This window comes from Dermacentor variabilis, chromosome 3 (genome assembly GCF_050947875.1).
Source record: "Dermacentor variabilis isolate Ectoservices chromosome 3, ASM5094787v1, whole genome shotgun sequence".
NCBI classification, from domain to species: domain Eukaryota; kingdom Metazoa; phylum Arthropoda; class Arachnida; order Ixodida; family Ixodidae; genus Dermacentor; species Dermacentor variabilis.
Window position 1 is genome coordinate 200,315,417 of NC_134570.1, and position 18,294 is coordinate 200,333,710.

An 18,294-nucleotide genomic window follows, 5' to 3' on the forward strand; every position below is an offset into this window, starting at 1 on the left:
TTGCAAACACAGCGAGAAGGGACATCTCCGTGAATGGAACTTGTTGTGTTCAAAGGGTGTCGTTTTTGTTTGCGACGAATAAAGACGGACGCAAAGGGAATCAGTCGCGTCAATAACGGGCGGTGCCAAAGCGGTTGTCATTGAATTTAAAAGCCGGAATTACTAGGCTCTGAACAAAACATGTTCGCAGGGACTTTGACCAAACAATTAATACGCTCAATCTTGGGCTATTTTTGCATATCTTTAGCTTACTCGCTTATACAACGTGTCCATATTTAGTGGCATGTCGGACAGCTTCAATAAAAACGAGAGCTCTGGTGTTTACGCCAGGTAGTGGTACTGTGTTCCACGAGAATCTCCGAAAACGTGCAAGCAGAGTTAATGACGCACATAGTGAGGTGCTAGAGCAGACATTACACGACATTCGTGCGAAAAAGAAACAGAAATACGGCAAACTTACACCTGACTAGACTCATGACTCACACAATGGAACTAGCTGCGGGGTCGCACGTTGAGTCCCGTGCGCTCTTATGGTTTCGATTTGGTGTCACGGCGGCGATTTGTGACTTACGCGAGAGACGAACGACCGCTGCTAGTTTACGCCCTGAGCGTGGAACTTTCCCTCCCAGTTTGATTTGGCATTGTGTTCAGCGTAAAAACAACCGATTGTTTCTAATAACTGAATGAATTGATTTTTGTCTCAGAAGACGAGGCAGACGGAATGAAGAGAGACTCGAATGTTAGATACCAGGACAAGCTGACTCATTCCGCGAAGAACAGTAAAATATGTGACCGCACACAAGGAACAAGAGTCATCTCTCTGAAGAAGAGTGTGTTGCCTCTGTGTACAGGGATGAATGAATACAGATATAAATATAAATCATTTAGAAACCTTGTAACCGCAAAGGTTCGTCGTGCAAAACAAACGCGCCTAATGCGGCAGTTTACTTTGAAAAAAGGTTGATAACTGGAATAGTTCGGAAATGGCGAACGAAATTATGGACAAATCAAGGAAGGTGCCCGTTTAAGACGTAGTAAAGAAAATTTTTCCCTGAAAAATTTGCACGCCATATGCAATAAATGCAATACGACCTTCACAAGTGTAACAGTGGGACTGCGACGTATGAAAGATACCGCCTATCAGCCTAAACGTGGCCGTGCACATTCTGCGTATTTGCGGTTTGTTTCTGAATCTCACCTATGGTGCTACAATGTGCCAGATGAAAAAGCACAAACCACCGGGCTGTGATCAAACTTCTCTGCATAGATTTATTCTACAACATTATTTACCTGAAGAAAGTTATCCTCAAGACAAGAAATGGAATATTCGGAACGGGTGACATATCGGACGACCTGAAGGCATCCGTAGTCATGGCACAATATCAGAATGCGAAAAACTTAAGAGCGCGCAAACTCAATAGCAATTGAGTTTGCGCGCAAACTCAATCGCAAAGGTCAATCGCAATTTCGTTTTCGTTGGCTCATATCATGCAAAATACATGGCGTCTGTCATGGAACCATTCTGCAATAGATTGTTTTTAAGTGATGCAGCATAGTTTGGAACAACAAAAAAGAAAACCTCGATTGCACTATTAGAAGAATTCGCGGATTTCATCAAACAATGCATTAGAAGATAACAACGTAGTACGGGTGCTATTCTTAGACCCGACCAAAGAGTTTGGAGCAATAGACCACACGATGTAGTTGGAAAAGTTTAACTGTTTGGGCTTTCAAGATGATTTTACAGATGGTTTAGTAATTATTTTACAAATAGAGTAGTCTGTATACTTTGGTGAAGGTTTATGGCAACCTTAAAACAGTAAAATATGGGCAGTACCACAGGTAAGTACGGTCGCATCGTGCTTTTCAATCTTTTAATGTAACTTTTAATCAACTTCTAATCTAACTATATTATTTGAGAAGCTGATTAAATAATTAAGACTAATTGTGTAATTAGGCAGAATGGAAAAAATAATCAATCTCCAAGCAACGGCAACAAAATATTACCTTGGTTTTGTCAACCGATGTCGTATTTGCATAGTTTTAATGTTGTGTTCAAGTTAAGTGCAACACGTACCCTGTATAATGTAACATAAGGATTCTTTTATGTACTTTAATTCCCGTGACATTAGATACACTTTTTTGCTCTCTGTCTTTCTTTTTTACTTTTGTCTTGGATAAGATGTCATTGATATCTATGTATTAAAATTTGTCTTTTGTAAGATGCTGTAATACACACTTGGAATGTCATTTACTTTATAACTCCATGCAGATGGCTGCCTTGAATTTATAAAAATAATATGGAGCATGTGATTTTGGTGCATTAGCTCGGTGGCACAAGCTTTGTTATACATATTTATATCTTCCGTCTACTGCCTGGCTGGTCGACAAGCACAATGTGCGGAGACCAATCCATTGAATTTTATCTTTAACAATTCTATTTTCTTCAATAAAACATTACATGCAGCATCTCTAGTGGGTTTTATCCAAAGTATGCGTAAGCATTTGCTACCAATCACCTGCTGTTTCGTTGTCGTATGCTGCTGTCTTTGGTATAATTGCGAGAAACACCGCGAAAGAATCGTGAAACATAGAAGCGCGGTTTCAACACTGAAATATTAACTGAGACCAGAGTGAGACCACGAAAAGACGCGATTGGTAGGAGTGTTCATTCATGTTATACGCTGGTGTGTTTTCTTGATGCCGCTGCTTCGTGCAAGGTAAGCACTGGCGGATGCGAGCTGTAGTACTTGACGTAATTCAGCAGTGTTACGTTTGCTAGACCTCCTGCGTAGACGTGGTCGATAATGCTGCCACTTCTCGACGCAAACCATTGTGAACCGTGATCAACCAAATTTCGGTGCAGGCTGCCTTCGACGGGGCAGTGGGGGCCTCATCTTGAAGGTGATCTGCGATGGGGACTGAGCGCTCCGAGCGCTGATAGCTTCGTGAGCGCTGTGTTCTCGGCACTTGGTTCGCGTTGAAGCGAGGGACAGCAATGAGGTGAATTTGTTCGCTGCTGCGGGCCCTGTTTTGAAAGCGATTTTCGTATGTGATGGAAGGACGGGCTTTCTCGTTGGGTACGCGTAAAAATGCTTGCGCATTTAAAATTCAACTGAATTGAATTGAATTTGTATTGCTTTGCATGTGAGTCTGAAAACAACCAGATTTCTAGTAATACATTTTCTACACTGCCATAAAGATATACGCACACGACCCCCTTGTACGGTAACCTCGATAGACCATTACTCAGATGTGTCCGCACAAAACAAGGTCATCTGTACAAGACTACTTCTGTTGACTTGTGCAGAAGAGCCGGGTAATTATTAATTGCTTTTAAGCAAAAAAGCATGGTAACTAACATCAGCAGAGTTAACAGAGTGATGCAATGGCACGTCACCTTCATGGTGTCATTAAGAACTTCAAGTTTGTGAAATACTCTGGCATGGTAAACGTATCAAACCTTCGTCATACGGCTGCTGAATAAAGTCCGACTGGTTCCACGGAATACTAGTCTGCAATTTAGAGCAATGTCGTTGCGGAGTTAGCGCAAGGTGACATGTGCAATGACGCCACTTTCATAAAGGATAAGTGAAATGAATACGAAGCTTTGCAGCAATTCTAAGCACCGCCTGTCTACGTGCTGTAGCTGTGGAGCTGCATTCACGGTTCAAACACTGAAAGCCGAGCGCGTCGACCTTTTTCCCTTTTGCTACAACGTTGTGCGACAGGTTGGCGGTGCATTTACTACAAGTCTGTGACGGCGATTTGCGTTGCTTGTTCGAACGCCATCGACGTTTTGTTAGCGTATAGCCCTGAAACGTAAAGTGAAAGGTACTTTTGAATAACGCAAATGTGGCTTCCCAGTGACGAAGCAAAGGGGACAAAACGGGAGGAAAGAATTTATTGCTATAGTACGGCCGTGGATTGAAAGTTTTCGTATAGTGTGGAAGATTGCCTTATGCACGCTCGCAGAAAGAGGCCTTCAACGTAATCCTGTCGCGAGTGATTCCCGTCCTTGAGGCAGAGCGGCTTGCCACTGTGCAGGAAAGCCCACCGCAGTTTTTCCAAAAGTATGTGACATTCATTCCTTTGAGAATCATTTTTCACACTTCGAACTCGTTAGGTTTATTGTGTGCACGAATGTGTGGTTTCAAGTACTCTGTTCAGACTTTCGATCTTATCGACAGCGTTTTGAATGCGATAGCTACGCTTTTCAGATTGTTGCAAGAGAGTTAGCGATATAGGTCCTTAAATATGTGTTGATGTATTTGGTATTACTTTTAATTAATGACGAGGTTTATCGAGCTTTTACAAGACTGTTTTGCATATGACGTCTACAAGTTAATGCATGTGAACAGCACAAAAGCTATATGTCATGATGCGAAAGCAGAATGCAAATGAAGAAAATACCTCGAAAGACGATAACGTTGAATACAATTGAGTGCTTGAAAAAGATTTTTAAGTCTGGTAATCAAATCTCACGTGTAAAAGAAAAACTGTACAGGTGTGTTGACGCTAATAAGTTTACATATGCATTCTAACGTCGCAAAATACAGAAACACATGAGTTTATCCAGGCTGCTGCCGAAAGAGGGCCTAACCTTCAATCAGCCTATAATATCTCGATTCTCCGGACACGTATTGGTTTCACCACCTAAGCATTCGCGATGACGTAACGGGCCAAGTGTAACTTTACAACCCGAGTGGCTGGCGCAGTTGCCCAAGTCAACGGATAGCTCCACCTCCTGCGGAAGTAATTCGCGGGAAAAAGAATGAGCTTATGACCGCCTCCATTGAATGAAGTGCAGCGGATGGCGAATAAAAGATAAAACGAGAGAGAAATGCATTAGCGGCTATAAGTACTTCATTGAGACCGACTACACACCTCACAGAAGAAAGCAAAAACATGATGCTTTCTAGCACCGTACCGCTATGAAAATCAACCTCAGGAACAATGCTTACATGCGCGGTAATTGCCCCCTCACTCATCTGCAGCTTGCCAAGCGCCCGTAATTTTCTCGACGGCCCTCTGCACGTCAGCCATTTGCTGCGCCATTCGCGCAAGGCATGATTGCTGAAATTCCTGCTCCTCCACGCGAGTCCCGAGGTGTGCATTAGCATACACGGGCAACGGCGAACGTCTTTTGTGGCCGATTCTGCTGGTTAAGTGGCAGGCACCGCGTACAGCAATCACTTGGGCGCCGCTCTGTTGTCGTTATTAGGTGCAGTATTCTTCGTGCTCAGTTCCCTCTCTGTCTCTCTTGATTTCCACGTGTACGTGCCTACTCGTCACCGCTTGCACGCAGCTCCCCCAAAATTAGATGTACGGTGTAATACAAAAATTGTCGCCTGCGACTGTCGTTTGTGCGCGTACGCGTCCATCCTGTTGCGTGAGTGGGTGTGCATTCCCGTCGGTCAGTGTGGCGAGTCGCGTTCGCGTGTTAGCAGCTCGAAGTCCTTCGTGCCCCTCAATGTTGGGCGACACAGCCTGTGCGAGCCCGCAGGCGCGCACTGACGCCCACATACCTGACACAACCGCACCTCCTTTGTAGGCCTAGCGAAGGATTTGACGCAGGAACTACGTTTGTATGTCGCCGCCGTGTCTTCTACGCTAATGAGGTGTTCAAGAGGCTGTCTCTTCAATTTAACGTGTTATTCACTAAAGTCCTCTTCCCCAGTTAAACAAATTTACACCGCGTGGCGCTGGCGTCTAACTCAATCAAGTACTATTGCACAGCAAAAGAAAAAAGAAAGACACGGACGTAAGAGACGAAGACACACCAAGCTCAAACTTTAAACTAAATTTATTGTACCACTGAATCGGTTTATACATATGAAGCAGTATAGACTGGGCATGCGCTTACATGAAAACGAACTGTGCATTCGTGTAACATAGTTATGAGTCATGTAGTGCGGTGTGTCTTCTTCTCTTACGTCCGTGTCTGTTTTTTGTTTTGTTACTAAATAATACTTGAGTAACAGATCACCAACGTCGCCGGAATGCTGCTCTCGTTAAGTTTAAATTAAGAAATAAATAACGGGCAGTGTGAAGATTTCATGGGCGCTTCACAAGCAGCACGAAATGCAAAGAAATAAATGAATAATAATAATAATAATAATAATAATAATAATAATAATAATATTATTATTATTATTATTATTATTATTATTATTATTATTATTATTATTATTATTATTATTATTATTATTATTATTATTATTATTATTATTATTAACGGAATGCCAGCTCGCTAAATATACGATCGCGTGTGTAGAAGAGCTCAGCTTCGCACATAAGTCAAGTTCACCTCACCGAATACTCTGTCTAAAGCCAGTGGCACGGCTCAACAGAAACAAACATGCAAAAAAAAAAAAACGCGGATAGTGATTCTCGAAATGCCGTGTTTTAAGGAGCACTCAATGAACCCCGATTACGAAGCTTCGTTGCAATCGCCGAACAGGAGACAACGCAGGCCGGCTGAAATGGTGCCCACAAGGAAAGGCGAAATCGTCCGGTGGCAGAAGACCTTGCCGTAATGCGGAAACCGAGCAGAAGGAAATTTCTGGGCGTGTTTTGGCCTTGCCGACGGCCAGTCTATTTTACACGGCACAGGACGACTCACGGCCTGTATGATTACTGAAGAAAGTAGCCTTCCGGGCTTCCTTGCGGTTATGCAGGCTTCTGGTGGAAGTTCTTTTTTTTTTTTCAGAATTCCCAGCGTGACCATCTCCTCTGGACACGAAGGAGCATCCAACTCGAGCCCGTGCAGAACACACTGGTTCACATATAGAGAGAGAAAAAGAAATGCAGGGAGGTCATAGCCCGGCAGCACACGCCTTGCGATACAATAAATGAATAAACCTTACGTGCATACGCTCTCAACAACGCTCACCGCTCATTCAAACGCGGTTGCCCAGTCCAATCATGCTTGCATACTGCTGCAGAGCCCTAGTGACTCTCAATGCACACGTTTGTCGAGTCCATGGTCCCAAATTTTTGTTTCCTTGTGAACGTTATCTTGTCCGGTTGACTTAAGAGGAAGGTTTAGCTGGTGCCCAACTCCGACGCGGTTTATTCAAATACATTTAAACGCACAAATGTTTTTCTGAGATAAACCCCGGGCCGATTTTAATGACATTTATTGCATTTGAGAGAGAAAGTTAAATTATAGTCACTGATGGAAGCGTAATTTCAATTTAGGGCTTGAATTCTGTTAGAATTTTCAGAAATTCAAAAGTTCAGATTAATAGAAGCACAAAGCTTACAAATTAACAGCTCTGCTTCAAGAACAGATATCACGGTTCGATAAACGGCATTCATTAGGTCATCCAAAACATACAAATTCCATATGTCAATTTATATCTTACGACAATTTATTACGTTGCGTACAATGGTTCTGCAAAAGCTGTGTTTCCATATTACTGAACTTCTTTAGATTCATGTGTATTATAGCACTTTTGTCTGCTTTAGATGTCTATGATATGCAATTCATTGAATTGTGATATCATTTTTCATTGGTGAGCTAGAGAGTTGTAAACTTCATAGTATCGTTTTTTCAAAATTTTGGATGTTTGCCAATTTTTAATAAAGAAATGACGGCATAAGTCAACAATTCCAAACTTACAGTCACTGTTTCTTTTAAATGCAATAAATATCGTGAAAATTGGCGCTGGGGTTGCCGAGAAAAATGAATTCTCCTTTTACATGTATTTATATAGGAGCCGCTGAGCTAACGCTTCCTCGTAAAGCGATATGCGAAGTCCCCCTTTCATCGTTAAAAAAAAAAAAAAGCCAGCGGTTGCGTAGTTTAACAACCGGAATCAACTGGCAACTGCATATGTTTTCGCCAATAATTTGGTTGCCTCCCACAGAAGAATTACAACCGCTAGCGTAATCGGAAATAGATTACACCAGTCTGCGATAACGCGTGCAGAAGCGTTATAGGCTTGATGAAAATGCGCAAGTTCACTTCACTCCCTTTTACTTCCCCCATCTACCCTCCCGTGAAAAACAAATAAAGGCTTGAAGTTACGAGGAATGGACGGTTGCATGTGTACGTAACGGCACACATTGAGCGACGCTGCTCTCGACCCTTGTAATATATATACGCTGAGACGAAGCCTCTGAAATGGGCACACCGGGACCACGTACCTTATTTCCCGTGGCCAACACCGGATTCGGTCGTAACGTCATCGTAGACGACGACGCGTAGTTTCTGGGTTAGCAGGAGCGCAATCAGTTTCGAGCAAACCATAGTCGGGTAAGACGGCGAGGCAGCCTCGGAGCCCAAATTAAGCGCCGGAAATGGCGCCAACTTAGGTGAGGTATTCCGGAAAGGCTAAATCGGGGATGACATTCGCGCGCGTAGGTGGGCCGAACCAGAAGCAGCAAGCATGCCGGAAGTTTTTGATGCACTGCGCTACAACTCTTCATCCTCATCAGCCTGGTTACGCCCACTGCAGGGCAAACGCCTCGCCCACACTTCTCCAACTACCCCGGTCATGTACTAATTGTGGCCATGTCGTCCCTGCAAACTTCTTAATCTCATCCGCCCACCTAACTTTCTGCCGCCCCTTGCTACGCTTCCCTTCCCTTGGAATCCAGTCCGTAACACTTAATGACCATCAGTTATCTTCCCTCCTCATTACATGTCCTGCCCATGCCCCCCCCCCCCCATTTTTTTTCTTGATTTCAACTAAGATGTCATTAACTCGCGTTTGTTCCCTCACCCAATCTGCTCTTTTCTTATCCCTTAACGTTACACCCATCGTTCTTCTTTCCATAGCTCGTTGCGTCGTCCTGAATTTAAGTAGAACCCTTTTCGTAAGCCTCCAGGCTTCTGCCCCGTAGGTGAGCACTGGTAAGACACAGCTATTAAACACTTTTCTCTTGAGGGATAATGGCAACCTGCTGTTCATGATCTGAGAATGCCTGCCAAAAGCACCCCAGCCCATCCTTGTTCTTTTGATTATTTCCGTCTCATGATCCGGATCCGCCGTCACGACCTGCCCTAAGTAGATGTATTCCCTTACCACTTCCAGAGCCTCACTGCCTATTGTAAATTGCTGTTCTCTTCCGAGACTGCTAAACATTACTTTAGTTTTCCGCAGATTAATTTTTAGACCCACTCATCGGCTTTGCCTCTCCAGGTCAGTGAGCATGCATTGCAATTGGTCCCCTGAGTTATTAAGCAAGGCAATATCATCAGCAAATCGCAAGTTACTAAGGTATTCTCGATTAACTTTTATCCGCAACTCTTATTCTGTACGTATTTCACTTTGTTGAAGTAATTGACTAGAAAAAAAAGAAACAGGAAAAAACGTGATCCATGCCCTCATTTAGTAATGTTACTTTGCACATTACTACTTGCGCACATTTCCGCATTCGGCAAGATTGTTTTACTTATTTATTTATTTACTTATTTATTTATTTCCATTTAGCTATTTATTTGTTTATTTATAAATACTGTGATCTCTGTCATGGGGCTATCTGACGGAGAAACACTGTGCTTTGTTGAGGCCACTGGCGGATGTTCTTCCATATACAAGTTTTGGATGAATTTGACAGCATTTTCTGCATTCTGTCTAGTTTAATAATGTTATTGCCGGTATATGGGTCCCAAATGATTACGCCACAGTGCGTCATACGTAACGTAATAATATCACACGCACGGATGCGCACATGCGCGGCGTGGGCAACTTTCACGAATGCCTCACCCCTTTGATGCGCAAGAATGCCAAGGAGCAACAGCTTCGCAAATAACTCTCTCCCTCGTCCACCGCTCCAAATGGACACACCCTCGAGCCATCTAAAACGATCCGCCTGAGTATTCGCCCAACTCGTGAAGGCAAACGGGCAGCGCATCGCACACTCGTCGTTAGAGCAGCACAAAGGATGTGCAGTGGTGTCGCAGGCAACGCATGCTGTGCAACTTGCGGAGGTCGTGCAGGCTGATAATGTTTTGCCTATGTGTAGTGAACCAGCAAAATAAGTGTTGCTACTCTGGGGCAGTGCCGGGCAAATGAGGGCCCAGCATTTGAGCGCAGAGTGTCACGCACGCAGGGCCTTGTCGTGCCGCGCGGATAACGTAAGAATACGCTTGTCTATCGTGAAACGGAGGGTGTTGTCATAGGCGTGTACGGGAGCGTACCGTGATTTTCGCAGCTTTTTCGTCAACACAAATAGAACCAGATTGTGCACACTGCTTCCTGTCTTTGTAATAGTAAAAAATAAATCCAAGGCAGTGATAGTTATTAATGTCATTTTTTCATATTTAATTGGAGACGACATGAAGAAGCAGATTATGAACAATGATATCAAAGTTCGTTGATTCTATGTTTTTCGTTGCGTGTTAGGTGGATAGGAGGGATAGGGCAAGCGGATTTCATACACATGAGGAAATTGAAGAAAGCATTATTCTCCGAAATGAAACAATTATTGTCAGGCGTCAATCTGCACGGCCACGCGGAGGACGTGGAAAATTAGAGGCTAAGGCCAATCTTTTACTCGATTCATTGAACCACACCACTCTTCCTGTAGACACGAGGCTGTAGACACGACGGCGTAAACCACTAGCTTGAATCGACCCTGATCCACGGTACCGCATACCTGGACGCACTTTTGTCCACTGCGACAAATACAACATGCCTTCTGCCAGCCGTCTGCCACGCCGTCATCACACAGCACAGGTTATGTCCTATGTTCTCTAAAGCAACCCTAGCGCTTTTATTTCTTATTTCTGATTCAGTAAATTTCTTGACAACAAAATGTTAACAATAATAATTTGCGAATAAATAAGTCGCTTCAATGTTTATATGTACATTCGAAGATTCTTGGTAACCAGGGAAACAAAATGTTAACAATAATAATTTGCGAAGAAATAAGCCGCTTCTACGTTTATATGTACATTCTAAGTTTCTTGGTAATCCATAAGGGAATGTATTTGTACAGTTCAATATCAGAAAGAAAACAGCTTGTTTCCGTCTAACAACATAAAGGTTTGTGTTTCGTGAGTGATTTTCGTACAAACGGCTTTCTCAATGTTTACAGACAGTTGACATTGATTACAACAAGAAATTACCCATAAAATTGTTATTTAACCTTATTTAATCGTGAACAGTACTAATTGATTCGTAATCACGTTCGCCTGCCTATACACCAGAACACCGTGAATTCAAAGCGCGCCGCCATATTGATGAGCGCTCGTCGCGCCATCTATCCCAAGCGCAGCGAAGTAGCAGGTCTGGGCTGCCACGCCGGGAGATGCGACCCGGCGCATAAGCGAAACTTCGGCTTTTCAGCTGGGCGGAAGGCGTGTGCCGCGTTTTTTCTAACCTGTAATTTTCGCTGTCTCGATCCAATCAAACTTCAAGACATCATGCAAGTCCGCAATGGCCACACTGAGTGCTGTGCAGGCTGCAGAAGCGAATACATCGGGCAAGTACGCTATTACGTTTGTACAAACCGCGCGCTATATGCTAGAACACGTGTGAGCTGTAATATCTCCGCATTTTTGGCACGTAACCTGTGAAGAAATATACAGCACTGTGTTGGTGCCATATATTAATAAAGCACGCAGAACATTGCCCTCTGCACTTTCAGTTTGGTCTTGTTTGTCATGGTCACTACAGGGTTGGCCGCGTTTGGCAACCAACTGGCGAGGTCGTATGACTGGGCTTATAGACTGCCTGATTAGCAGACGCCTGCCCTTCACCACCTGCACATTGAAAACAAAATATATGTTATAGTAAGAACGGCTGTATTTCTTTCCCATGCCATCACTATTGCGAAGGTATAAAGTCCTCTCAATATGAAAAATACACCAGGCAAATTGTATCGTGCAACCACTTAAGAGTACAACATTCAGAACACAAGCCTACAGCACTCGAACAAGCAGCATACGAAGCTAAACCTGCACTCAATGGAAAATGAGGAACTACAGTAGTTATAATGCTCAACTACATGTGCAGTCAAAGCCCGTATAACAGGGTGAGCATGACAGATGCAGGTGTTGTACAGCTGCTGCAAAAACCATGACAGGGCACATAAAATTACCAGCCCTACTTTAAGCTGCATCATCAGGGACCCCTTTGTACAATACAACAACCGCACCTGCATTAAATTAGCCCCACCAACTGCAGCTACCTGGTAAGACCTGTTTCGCCTGTGCGAGGCCATATCGGATTGTTGGCGCTCCCTTAGAAAAGAAAACAGTAAAATAAAAAAACTGGCGAGAACGAGCAAAATTTTGTTACAAAATACAACAACAACTAACCACCTTATTTTCCTCGCTATATGAACGGAAAAATCTTGCGCTTTACCCCGCGTAACAGCCCGCGCGCAGTTTAGAGCTCAGGAAGCTCAGATGAATTCGTCACCGATGACACCTACAACACCGGCTCGTAAAGACAGGCGCGCTGCACGAACACCTTCGGCGACGAGCAGTCGTCGTTTACGTTTTTGTGGACGCATGCTACGTGACGAGCAGACTTCGGTTTACTTTCATAGCAATAACGCTCACCAGCAGGGCAACATTCTATTGCCTACAACTTGTCGTTCACGCTTAATGGTCATGCCGTGCACCAGCTGCAAGTATCGCTAACCGCAAACTCAACTGTTTCGCTTAACTGTCGAGGGCTCTGCATGACTGAAAACACGAAAAGGCTTGTCTTTTTGTTATAGCCAAGGCGAAGCACCGGCACGGGATTCTGCTCTGTAGGCTTGTTGCCCAGAAAGTGCTCGGAGCAAGCCTGCGTGTTACACATATTACGTTCGTAGGGCGCAAAGTTGAACGTGGCACCAAAATATACAGAGATCGAATACTCACTCGTGCATTTTCACTGGGTTGGTAGTTCTTCCTATTCACTGCAGCTATCCACCGGTGGCGCAGCTTGGCATTCTTCGTTGCGGATGGAAATCGGTGCAGGCTGAAAACACCGCACCGGCACGATTCCCTACGTGTGTTGTGCTCTTCGCAAACAGCGCTAAGCAACCTGCTCCTTTTGCGCTGGTTGTTTTGGCATCCAAACACGACGCAATGATGCCCAGATGACTTCTTGTACTTTGGACCCGCGTGAACGGGCACATTTCCGCACTTTGGAGTCCTAGAGCTGACGCTCGCCATGTGTGCCGGTCGCCGGCGAACACACTTTGGCAGCCCAGTACAAGATGGCGCCGGTCGATCGGGCAACCCGGGTGCGAGAGTATGCGTTCGGTTAGTCTGGGTGCGAGGCTGTCGTGTTCTGGTCTATAGCTTTATGCTTACAGATATGTTATCTGCAATATCACTGATAAATAGCAAGAACAGTCGAGGCCTGTGAACACATGACTGAGAACAGATGCCTGGGGAATGCCAGAATCTTTATTACGAGTAAATCAAATTTAGTTCAAAGAAACAAGTTGATATCAATATAGCTGGTGCGCTTTGATACATACTAGTAGCGCGTCTTATTTAATTAAAGAAATTAACTTAGCAAATAATTTAATATGTGAGAGTTTATTCAATGCATATGAGAAATCCATTAATATGACATCTACGTAGCTTCCTTCCTTTATGGCTTTGGAGAAGTTTCGTGTCACTTCAACCAGTTATGCAGCGGTAGTATAACCTCGCCTGCAACCATGTTTTGCAGTTCTTAATGGTTTATTTTTTTTAGAAAATGATTATGTGTTGGTGCATTATGTTCATGAATTTTACAAACTATCGAAGATAGTTAAACACGTGGGTAATTTCAGATGTACATTTTTGTCACTTGATTTATGCAATGCTTTAATTCTGGCTGTTCTCCAGCCATCCGGCAAAACGCCTTCTTACAAGGACTCAGATAACAAGACGCAGAAATATTTGGAGCACCACTGCCCGTACAATGAAAAAAAGGGCGTTTTCTACCTACATCATAAGGCCCAGATGACGTTTTGACATCTAAATCTAACAGTAAGTTCCTGCGATACGCAAACCGTACTCACCTGGCGTTAACGTTCCTGCATAGGCGCCTGACCTGCAGCACGAAGAATTCACATCGCATTATTTAGGCAGTCGCTCCCGTCTGAAATATTCGCAAACGTTGAGGCATCTCTTAGCGGAAGCGCCGTGTTTCACGCATCCTACACTTCACGTTGTCGCCGGCGTTGTCTGCAATGCATTCATGCCCGGATGCGGAAACGAGATAGCACACAATGCGGCGCGAAACCGCCGCGCAAGCCGCGCCCGCAGTATCGACGAGAAGCCGAAACGCACTTGCCTCGTATCCGACGGTACGTACTTGTTATCGCGGCTGTTCTTTTATTGTTCTTTCTCGTTTCTTGTGTTCAAAACTCCGCGTTTTTCTTACGATGCTTCTCGTCGTGCGTGTCACCAGCCGACGTTTCGTCTCCGGAGTGTAATACGCCGTCGACGTCTGGTGCCCCAAGACGATTCTTGTAGGCGATCGAAACGATCCATGGGAGCCCTTTCCGTAGCGACACTATTTATATGCACATGCTAGCGAATGCATACCGCGTTTAGAGGCTGCTGTTTGCACCCCGAGGGCTGTAGGGAAAAGCCATTGTGGCTTCGACGACAGCAACAGGTGAGTGGAGCGACTGTGTCTACCAGAAGAAAAAAGTGTCAAAGTGTTCGTGAAAATATAGTGCCCGTTCTGAAGCGATGCAGGAACGTACGGTCCTTAGTCGGTCCGAATGTAGCGGTGTCTTGCTGCTGAATGACGCGGTTGCCTTGTGGCCTTATTTTGCCGATATTTGCTCTATCTAAGCAGAGCAGTTTTTTTCCCAGAAAGGGGGGGAAGCAGGGAAAGAGAAGGTTTCCTTTGGGAATTGACTTTTCCATTTCAAATATGCGATACCGTATGAAGGCTGCCCAGACAACTCCGTATTCGCTTTTCATACGATCTCTCTGTCTGTGCTGTGCATTTTTTATATCTTTAGATAGTTTCCTGCAACTGGCTTGAAAAAGTGGATTTCGTTTCAGAATAACTGAAGTTAATGCTTTTAGGAACTATTCATTCTCGTTTCGCAGTGATCTCTTTTTTTTATGTTTTTAGTCGCAAGTACGGTTCCACATGTTTCCTGGTTATCATGTATCAACTAATGTTCGCATTATTCGTCTGGAATCTATAACATTCTTCCAACAATTTTTTTACCGAATCCAGATTTCGTCGATTCATCGCATATACAAAGGTTCTCGCAATGAGCTATACAGGCTAGTAACAACGCGTACAGATTGTTTCTCTTGCAAAATTGTGCCCGTTAGTAAAAAACACGAGAAATAATCACCCTTGTTACGAAAAAAAAAATCCCATATACCGGGAAACTAACGAGCAACAACGAACCAATGCGATAACCTTTAAACTTCGTGTTTCCTCCTTAATTGACCAGAAGTGGCGGAACCCAAAGAAGAAAACAACAAGAACGCCCCCCCCCCCCCCCCTTCAATAAGGAAAGGAACACGAGCAGAGAGCTTAGCTACTAATTCGCCGAGTCGCGCAGTCGAACTTCAACGAAGGAAGAGGAAACGCAAGCACGAAAGAAGAGCTCGAAGGAAGCGCGGGCGTCAGAAGGGGGGAGGGTGTTCGTTTATTGCCGAGCAAAGCCATTAATCCCGGTCGTTACTGCACGTAATTAAGCGCCGGCGGTGACTCCGCTACGCCACTTTGCGGCGCTTCTCCGGTGTTCGGTATACAGAGACTTGATCCCGACGCGCGCAGCTTAATGATGGAAAACCGCATAGATTAGCGGCGCTAACAGTTCATAAGAGCGATTACGGGATCTTCTCGGCGATCTGTGCGAGTGCCCAGCATCTCGTCAGCGTAAATTTCGTGCCGCACGCTCGTTTCTGCCACAGTGACGCGTGTGAAGACGGAAGTTATAGTCAGGTAGGCTTCCTTCCTACTTGAGCTACCACTGGTACTTTGCAATAACCGTTGAGAAAAGCCTGTTCGGAATCTGAGCACCCTGCAATCGCAGAATTGTTAATTAAGGGGTCCATTCCTGCGACACGTCACAGGACGCCACAGTGACCGCACGTGTGTGTGTCCCATAAACGCTGCCGCCAAACATCTGGCGCACAATCTCTTGATGTCCTCCCTCGATTATTTGCATTGCATGCGAATTGCGCGGTATAGGGAAAATACGCTTAAATTAGCTGTCTCGCACTCGTCTTCGATCCAAACAGACGCGGATCTGCGAGCAGCACTCTACTTCTGCAGAATTTCCGGACGCTTCGTGGCTGTCAATGTCGTCCGTGAAAAGGATGTGAAACGTGTCGGCTGATTGCTCGTCAACGCAAATGGACTGAAGCGTACTTGTATATCGCGTGCTTATGTGGCACGTGGCATCTTCGAGAATAGGGATGCACGAAAACATTCGTCGACGTAGGCCACTTCGGCTCGTTTGATTTCGCCCAATCCTACATTCACGTCGTGGAGCTCGAACACACACAAAAAAAACAAAAAAAAATGAATGAAGGCAGGCCAATCAAAACGCGACACTGCGTCCTCACCAACCTCGTGCGCTCACACACGCACGGCGCTCAACACTGGTGCACCGCGAGCTGCACGCACAATGCCGGTCTCATTTGGAGCTCTCCATGCCTCGAACTTTCTGCGTCAGGCGGTCGTTGAAGACCAACCAATTACGAGTGGGGCGTCATTAGGCACGGGTTGCTAATTAATCGGCACTCTCCGTTTACCTTCCCGGCGTCGGCTGTCATTTGCACCCACCGACAGAAACAGGGTTCTCCCGATTCATCACCGGTCACGTGTGATTGGGTGCTAGTTACGAAATTCCCTGGCGGAACTCGCTGTTTGTGAAATAATTATCGACCAGTCTGATCTCCTCTGGTGCGAGCAAGTCCCTTATGTATCATAATCTCTCTCATATCTTCGTGAAACGTTACCATGTGTGCAATGAGAATAGGAGCTTTCCTGGCATAGCCTACGCCAACGCTATCACTACTTAAATAACGAGCCAGACTTGAGTGCGATGGTCAATAATTAACCGCCGTTCTGGAACGTTAGCTCTAACAAGGAACGTCGCTAATCTGTGAGCAGGTTACATCTGAATGTGTACTGTTCAGGGTGTCTATTTCTCACAAGGTGCGCACAGTCACGCTCATTGAGGTGAGAAGCAAAGCATTGTTTATGCAAAACGCTTGGCAATCATTTGGATTTGAAAGAGCCGAGAGAGGAAGGGTCTTCCTCCTCCTACTGTTTGCGAGAAAACTGCGACACCGCACTGGCTAAGCGCTCACCCGTTCGTATCTACTGGTGACAGAGGGTTGCGTGCCATTGTCTTCCATGTCACCAGGAACCTTCAAGCTGAAATTCCTTGGTGGGGTGTCTAATTATCTGCTCCTAAACGCTACCACAAGCAATTAACCATTCGATCTGCATCAGTGAACTAAGCGAGTCTTGTATAAGCGTTTACACGCGTTGTCCTTCAGGTACTGGATGCTGTAGGCGAGCAGAAGCTGCTGTTAAAAGTGAAAGCCTGGTAAAGCCAGTGCTCCCGTGGAAAAGTTCTCCAGAACATTTGTTTGAATACAAATTCGGCCACAGCCCGCGCACGGGAGCAAGCTACCAGCGCTGCTGGCACAATATCAAGGAGAATAAAATGCGAGGAAGCTAGACGGTGGTGCAAGCGCGGGCGGGGATTATCTCTTGTTGTGCGCCTTGTGGGCGCGATAACGCTATAATCCGCGTCTTACTCGTCTGACACCCGCGTGTACACCCGTCTTCGATAAGCTTCTGGCAACGAGTGCGCGGCAAAGTGCATGCTCAGTTGTTTCGTTCAGCCGTGACTTTCTAACACGTGCCGAGCCCTCCCTCGGGTTTGAACACAACGCTGACTTACGGGGGGAGAAAGGCGCGGCCAGACTGACTTGGAAAGGCGCATCGTCTCCCGCCTTTGCATCGATGGAAGCGAAGCTTAGTGGTTTGCATCGTCGAATCAGTTTTGCGTTTGTGTCGTCCACGTGCTAAACTGGCGTCAGGCTTAAGGTGAAGCTGCTCTCCTGCGTGCTTGCGATAAGACCTGCGTCGTGGCTTTACGCGATTCTGTATGGCGGCTCCACACGTGGCTTGCGGGTTTTTCCGAGAAACTAGCGTCCACGCCGGTGCGGAGACGCCCTAACTCTTCAGGATGCGTAAGCGCATGCGCTTTCTGGCGTGGGTGTGTTTGTGTAAGCAATGAAAAAAAAAGAATATCGACAAAAGACGGCAGACAAGGTCCACACGGCCTGCGGGTATACAGTGAGCTCCGCAGTTATGCGCATGAATTGCTCGGCGTCATGTCGAT

General features: G+C 45.3%; 1 protein-coding gene across 8 annotated transcripts in view; it reads left to right on the plus strand.

Annotated features, from left to right (window-relative positions):
• Nucleotides 1-18,294, plus strand: part of LOC142576592 (uncharacterized) — a 130,230-nt gene that overhangs the window by 32,541 nt on the left and 79,395 nt on the right. For 2 of the 8 annotated variants that reach the window (XM_075686782.1, XM_075686784.1), the window contains exon 1: nt 14,164-14,256. The exons of 2 other annotated variants lie outside the window; for them this stretch is intronic. In XM_075686782.1, coding sequence (XP_075542897.1) covers nt 14,179-14,256 — 78 coding nt within the window. In that variant the 5' untranslated portion in view covers nt 14,164-14,178. 4 more of the 8 variants (XR_012826878.1, XM_075686787.1, XM_075686781.1 and 1 more) reach the window with 3 other exon arrangements.